Below are 7,672 nucleotides of genomic sequence, written 5' to 3'. Positions count from 1 at the left end.
AGACGCCCGAGGTAGGGGTTCGAACTTTCGCCCAGCGCCCTCTCAGTCCGACACAGGCTGGAGGCTTCGGGGGAGGAAGTCCAAGATAGCCCAGTACCACAGGCCTTCCTTCTCCTAGGGCGAGAGAGGGGCCGGTTCTCCAGGGAGGGCTTCCAGAAACTGAGGCCCGAGGGAGTCCTGGCCATTTGCCATACTGGTGCAGACAAGGAAGACTGACTAAGGAAACTGAGGCGACTGTCCCCAGCTCCTCATCCACGAGCTGCTCCTAGGCTTAATGCTGACTGAGGAGGAGGGGCAGCTGCAGGGAGAAGGGAAATAAATTTCTTTTCCTTCTGTACAGCCGCCGGTGTCTTCGCTGCTGCCCATCCTTGCAGGGAACGGCTTAGGCTGGTTCTGATCCTTTAATTCCCAGGACTAGATGATTCCTCTGTGATTTTAATTTCAGCCCCACATCCCTCCCGAGGCTGCTTCAGCAGGACACGCACCATTTGCCTTTGCCCAACAGTCAAGAAATAACTGGAGAAGATGCTCCAAATTATTTGGGCAGAGCTTGGCCACTGAACAAAGGTTTCGGAAATCGGAAAGGAGGAGGCATAACCACGGATGCCAGGTGTGGCCTGTTCTGAGGGAACCGACTGTCAGGTAGTGGAGGCAGCTGGGCTCCTCGCCGCACACACTCCATCGCTCCAGCATTGTGCAATGGCTTTTCCTACCTGTAGTGCCCCTGAACCTCCTTCCCAGCGTGCCAGCCTGGCTGCTCTTCAAATACCCGTCATGCAGTGGCTCTATGAAATCCCTGCACAAACACTGGACTGCTCCTGACATCTCTGGAATCTATCTACCCCTTGGCAACTCAGCCAAGTGCAGATACTTTCAAACTTTGGGACTGTCAAAGGCTGGTTTGGTTTCCCTAGTCTACTAAATTCTAATTCTTCTAGATTTCAGAGTATTATAAGCGCTTTTTAAAAACGTGTATGGGCATTTTGCCGGCATGTGTTGTCTGTGCACCACGTGTCCAGACCGGAAGAGGGTGTTGACTACCCAGGGGCTGGAGTCCTAGTGCTTTGTGCTGCCATTTGAGTGTTCAGAATCAAACCGTGGTGCTCTCTAGAAGAGCATCGAATGCTCTTAGCCTCTGAACCATCTCTCCAGTGCCATAAAACTCTTGCAAAAAGCCCTCATGTGTTTCTGGACCAGAGTTGTCACTCCAAATGGCTCCTCCCTGGAAAAGGGAGTACAAAGCCCTGGCTCTAGCCCAGTGACACTGACGCATCTGATGACTCAGGTGTGTCCATCCGGGTCCAGAAGCTGCTTCCAAACAGTTTACTTCGGGGGGATCTAATGGGAATGACTGTCTCCATGTGACACAGATGCAGTCTTCTCAGGCTTTTACCAAAAGGAATTTTCCTCACTGTCTCCTGCCCCAACTACTTCTGACCCCGAGGAAGTCGAGATGTTCGTGAGGAAGCTGTTACACGTCACAAGCTCTGACTCACTTTTTAGGGCTGACAGCTTTCTGTCGTGTAAAACTCGTGTCAGCACACACCAGTGCTAAGAACTGCTTACACACACCTAGTTCACAACTTCATAGCTTTCTCTCAACTACACTACATCTCAGATCTTCTGAAGGATTTATAATCAGGGCTGGCGAGACAGACTGGGCAGAGGACAAAGGTTCGGTTCCCGGCACCACATGGTTTACAATCATCCTGAACTCCAGTACTAGGGGATCTGATGCTCAATTTGACCTCCAAGCACACATGTGGTACATACACATACATGTAAGCAAAGCACTCATACATGTAAAAAAATTAAAGGAATTCTAAGTCTTTGAAAAACATTTGAATAAAGAGCCTCCATTCTGCCTGGACCATATAAAAAGCATACTTAAGGCCTTAATTAGTCTACTTGTTTTAGCAATGCTCAGTTACCAGACAGTCTGTTATCTTTCCTAGAATACCTATCTGCTTGACCAGGTTGTCAGTCACTGTCCTGACAATCCTCCGTTTCCAGTGCTCAGTTTGGTCCACTTTTCTGACCTTCCAACCATCTCAAATGGAAACTCGGGCTTGATCTCATCTTTGCCCTCCATCTTGATCACAGGAGTTTAACAATGCCACACTCCTAGTAATATTATGCAGGAAGAGGAAGTCCTCACCAAATGGTCCTAAACTATTCTGCCCCATCTAGTACCTACTGGCCAAATTAGGGAATACATAGATAATAGATAGATATAGATTCAGTATTAATGTTAGTTCTGGGTTGGTCAGTAGCTGTACTGGAGATAATATTCCTGGTGATGTTTGTTCCTCCGGTTTGGCACTGATAATTATGAGATTACTGCTTTCCGATCACCAGTGTACCCCAGAACCAAAGGTTAAACTCACAAGAATCTCCCAAGGCCCCTACCTACACACACTGCATGCTGAGCAGGTGCTGCACTGACAGTCTCAGGATATTTATGCTCTCCCTCAAGTGGCACCTATTTTTAGCAGCTTACATCAGGAAAAAAAGGTAACTCCATAAGCCCAGACTCAACATAAACCATCCCAGTGGCTAGAAATACTCTAGATCACTAGGAAAATATATAAACATCAATTAGCCAAATCGTATCAAAATAAGGAGGGGGATCATTGATTTGACTTCACTTTGTGGGTTGTGGGAAATAATGTTTTAATATGCAATTTTATTTTACTTTTAGTTTTTGAGACAAGGTTTCTCTGTGTAGCCTCAGCTGTCCTGGAACTTAAGAGATCCATCTGCCTCTGGCTCCTGGGTGCTGGTACTAAAAATGTGTACCATCACCTCCTATACTGTGATTTTATTTTCAACAGTACAGAAAATCAGAAACTTAGTTCTTATCTGGGCTTGCTGCCCATTTAAAGTGGAATGCCTGAGAGGTGTTAAAAACAAGTAACCAAAGGAGCAAGTTCTTGCCATAAGACCAAGTGACTTGACTGCTATAGACTGTTCTCAGCCAAGTGTACTAGCCTCCCAGTGGAGTGGTGTCTGACCCACCAAAATCTCAAAAGAAGCCTGTGCATGAGTCATTGCCTAAGGGACTGACACCTTCCAATTTCGTCTCTCACAGACCACTTTTCAAAGACATTAGTATTGTGTTTCTATTGGTTCCTCACTTTCTTAGACACGGTGAGATGGCATCAAGTCTGTCCTTTCAGTACTTATATTCCAATTACTGAGTAAAAAAGATGCAGTCAAAGTGCCTTGCAAATTTATACTCCTAAAGTCAGAAGGAATATTACTGCAATCATTTTCTAGTAAGAGATACAGTATAGTTTCTAATGACCTCTGGAACTTTGACAAGAAATGACTATGGTCATTGCTAATATATAGAGAAAATAGAGCCTTTTTTGTTGGGTTTGGTCATTCTTTTCTTTCCAGGTTTGGGAATTGAACCCAGGGCCTTGTGAATTCTAGATGAGGACTAGTAGTGTGCCACACCCCAGCCTTGGCTTGTTCACTCTTGCGCAAAGCCGGATCTATTCCCCACAATCACTGCAGCCACTCTGGTACAGAAGCTCAACCAGCACACCCAAAAGGTCAGGAATCCCTTTAATTTTTTTCAATTTAAATGGCAACACAACCATAAAAGTTGGTACATCACATAAACAAAATTCTTTGCAAGCAACACTGATTGGAAATAGCAAAACACTTGGTTGGTGAAAAATGAAGTTCTAAATTATATACAATAGTAGCTAAAGGTAATATTGAAAAACAGCCTTATTTACTGTGACTCAAGATTTACTTGCCATTATCTATTGCTTATTTACCAAGGTTGTAAGTAATACTTATAGAGATGTGTAAAAATGAAACGTGAAAAAAATACAAATTTCAATTTCATATGAAACTCAAAGTATAAGTTTTGTCCAATATGGAATGTACCTACATTTGTTTATATCAGGGCTCTAAAATCCATTTAAAAATCGATGTTACCTTTTTTTAAAAAAGAATTGACCCACCATGCAAGACCTGCTTGCTCAAAATGAGCATTTCAGGTGAGGTCTGCTTTTTCTGCCCAGAGTCTACTATGATTCTTTAGAGGTTGCATTGGTCTCATCGTGGAAATAGTTCCCATGAAGAGTCTGATGGCAGCATCTGGATGTGGGGTAGTCTGGGTAACGGAACTAGGGGGAAGAATGCACACGCCCAAATCCTTATGAAGGATGACACTCAGTTGTTAAATTTTAAGGGGTATCCAATGGCTTTTTCCAGGCACTCAACTAATGAGCCAGCGGACAGAAAATCCCTCTCTACTTCTACAAATTTGATATAGATGGATTTAGGGGAAACTCCAGGATCCACAATACAGTTCTGAGACAAAAACCCATTAATGCCAACCCAATCTTTACTGAAGGTTTTGGTATTTGCTTGAAAATGTAAAAACAAGCACTGCTGCAGAGTCCTGACCTCAGCAATACCGAGGTAGCAGTAGATGATTCGGGTGGGTTCTACTTCCACCTGTAACGAGGCATGTGCTGAGAGGGTTTCCAGGCCAACCTGGCCCTCTTTTCCTGGGTCCAGGGCCTGGCGCTCCACATCTGGTGAAAGAGGCCTCTCAATGCATTCTTCATAGCCAATGGCATAAAGACCTGGACTTTTTGGAATCCCTCCTGGCAGTAAATACTGAACAACATTCCCACCAGTTGGCTTGGAGTGGGCAATTGGTATCCAGTCAATTTCCATGTGCAGCTCTAAGCACCTAGCTTCACTGATGGTGATCTCTAAAAATTTGTAGTAAACGTTCTTCCAGTTCATTTTTTGCACTCGAGTCATAATTATCCGTCCCTCAGGCTTCTCAGAGTTGAAGTACTCCCGAAGACGCTTGCCAAGGGGCACCTGTGAGCTGATCTCAGCGTAGTGGTAACGGATGTCCTCTTTCCAACGGGTGTTATAGCCAATCCCAAAAATGGCCAACTTATTGGAAAGATGGAGCCTTGAAAAGTCTGTCCAGCTCTGAAACAGTTCCCATTTCAACTGTACTGACTCCAAAATCTGTACAATATTCTGCATGCTGTCTCGTTTCCTAGAAAGAGAAATTAACAGTCAAATTCTCTAAGTGTCTTGAATAGCAACATCTAACAGAATTTTCTATGATGGAAATGTTCAATGCCCAGACTGCCCTCTATAGGAACCACTAGAACTTAAAACACAGTCAACAAGAGTAAAATGTTATATTTAAACACCCACACCTCTGAAGGTCACTAGAAGGTCATTGCATTAAATGTCAGAAATATTCCATCAAGTTCCTGGAGTTAAAAACAAACAGCTTGCCGGCCGTTGGTGGCGCATGCCTTTAATCCCAGCACTCGGGAGGCAGAGGCAGGCGGATCCCTGTGAGTTTGAGGCCACCCTGGTCTACAGAGTGAGTTCCAGGACAGCCTCCAAAACAATACAGAGAAACCCTGTCTTGAAAAACCAAAAAAACAAACAAACAAAAAAAAAACTGCTTTACATGTTCACTGTATCAAATTTACTAAATATAAATACTTAAGCTCCCAGGATTTCAGGAACCATGAATTTTTGGAAAAATTATTACTGTGTATATGTATGTGCCATGTCTCTTGTGTGGAGGTCAGAAGAAAACTTTGGAGTCATTTCTCTCCTACTTTTCCATACATTCTGGGGACTGAACTCAGTCCTAAAGACTTGAACAAGCACTTGACTACTAAGCGTTGTCACTGACTTCATCCAGGGTCATGAGAGTTTTTTGTTTTTTGAGACCAGGTTTTTCTGTGTAGCTCCGGATGTCTGGGAACTCATGCTGTAGACCAGGCTGTCCTCAAACTCAAGAGTCCCACCTGCCTTTGCCTCCTGAGTGTGGGATAAGGGCATATGCTACCACTGCCCAGCAGATCACAAATTATTTTTTTAGTAGCTATTTAGAGAGGCTCAGTCTCAAAAAAAAAAAAAAAAAAAAAAAAAAAAAGGAGGCAGGGCTGGAGAGATGGCTCAGCAGTTAAGAGTACATGGCTGCTCTTCTAGAAGACCTGGGTTTAATTCATGAGGCAGCTCACAACTGTCTGTAACTCCAGTTCTAGAGCATCCAACACCCTCACACAGGCAAACTGTGCACATAAAATATCTTTAAAAACTGTTTCTTAAGTATAGCCAACTTTGATATAGTAAGACTGGCTTATTAGATATTAAGTTGGCAATCAAATTATTACATGCCTTAAAATCAACTGTAAGTTTAACCTACAAAAGTGCTTATAACACACTCACAATAAAGAAAAGGGGATTTCTAAAAGCACTTTTTTTTAAATTACTAGTGTGTGTGTGGGGGGGGGGTGAGTGAGTATATGCAAGTGCTGGTGGCCGCCTAGGAGTTAGAAGCAGCTCTGAGCCTCTAGACACTAACGCTGGGATCTCGGCTTGAGACCACTGTAAGAGCACCAAACAATCACTAAGCTTTCTCTGCAGCCCTCTGCTAATAAAATCTTTAAAGGGCCAGGGTCCTTCAGACTTTCCTTTTAAAATTTGTATCTTCTAGGAGAAGAGCTTTGGAACATTCTGGAGAGGCCTTACAGGGCCATTCTGTATGTCCTCTTAGTTCCCTGGCCTATCTTTGCAAAATGCAAAGCGCTGACACTGTGTTATCAACTGTTCCTAGGGACCTAAGAGTGCCCTGAGTTTATCCTTCACCCATGAATCTGGCTTGCAGTCTTCTCGAGTGACCACAGAATCACCTAAATATAAGCACTGACTTCCCTGGGAACAATTTCTCTCCTCAGGGGACACGAAGGCACTCACTCCATCACTCACATTATTTGACTGTGATGCTTTGTGAGGTAGACCCATTTCTGAGGGGGACAACACTTGAAAGAAAACTATCTTTCATAACCATCAAATCATTTAAACTTCTCTTCCTTTAAAGTTTTGTATATGTGAATGTGTATTTGCCATATGCATACCTGCATGTGTGTTCATGTACAGAAGCCAGAAGAGGGCATTTGAGAGGCGGCGCCAACCCTAAAGATGGTCCTAGTCCCATCTCCTTCATTGCTAGCTTTCCAAGTGAGAAGAGGACCAGACCATGCCCAGTTTTCTTACACGGGTGCTGGGATCTGAACTCCCATCCTCATGCTTTTAGTGGAGGTGCTCTTAAGCACTAAGCCATCTCTCCAGCCCTTAAAATGTTTTATTGATCTCAGGAAGGACCACACTTAGGACATGGAGTAGAGAGCAGAGACTTTTGTTCATGTTGCTCATGGAAATATCTTAATGCTTTGCATACAGCAGGTAAACACTTAGAAAATGAAAGTTAAAGATCAGGTGTTCAAAGGTGTGTGGGTTGATATCAGGGTCTTTGATTGGATTCCACTGGTTCACCTGTCTGCTTTTGTGCCAATACGAAGCTGTTTTCATGACTATACTCTAAAATAGAGCTTGAAGTCAGGGATGGTGATGCCTCCGGAAGTTCCTTTATTGTACAGGGTTGCCTTGGCTATCCTGGGTCTTTTGTTTTTCTATACAAAATTAAGGATTATCCTTTCAAGGTCGGTGAAAAATTATGCTGGTATTTTGATAGGGATTGCGTTGAATCTGTAGATTGCTTTTGGTAAGATTAACTATACAATGGAAGAAAGAAAGCATCTTAAACAAATGGTGCTGGAGTAACTGGATTCTGGCATGTAAAAGACAACAGATAGAT

At 43.5% G+C, this 7,672-nt stretch overlaps 1 protein-coding gene across 6 annotated transcripts in view; it reads right to left on the bottom strand.

Annotated features, from left to right (window-relative positions):
- Positions 1-3,556: 3,556 nt before the first annotated feature.
- Msantd2 (Myb/SANT DNA binding domain containing 2) overlaps positions 3,557-7,672 on the bottom strand; it is a 36,777-nt gene continuing 32,661 nt past the window's right edge. For all 6 annotated transcript variants that reach the window (XM_040730068.1, XM_013112968.3, XM_040730070.1 and 3 more), the window contains one exon: positions 3,557-5,044. In XM_040730068.1, coding sequence (XP_040586002.1) covers positions 4,192-5,044 — 853 coding nt within the window. In that variant the 3' untranslated portion in view covers positions 3,557-4,191. The remainder of the gene's footprint in view (positions 5,045-7,672) is intronic.

Source organism: Mesocricetus auratus, unplaced genomic scaffold (assembly GCF_017639785.1).
Source record: "Mesocricetus auratus isolate SY011 unplaced genomic scaffold, BCM_Maur_2.0 Super-Scaffold_100022, whole genome shotgun sequence".
Classification (NCBI taxonomy): Eukaryota; Metazoa; Chordata; class Mammalia; order Rodentia; family Cricetidae; genus Mesocricetus; species Mesocricetus auratus.
The sequence above is the reverse complement of the archived record's forward strand: the minus strand, read 5'-3'. Positions and strand labels throughout refer to the sequence as shown.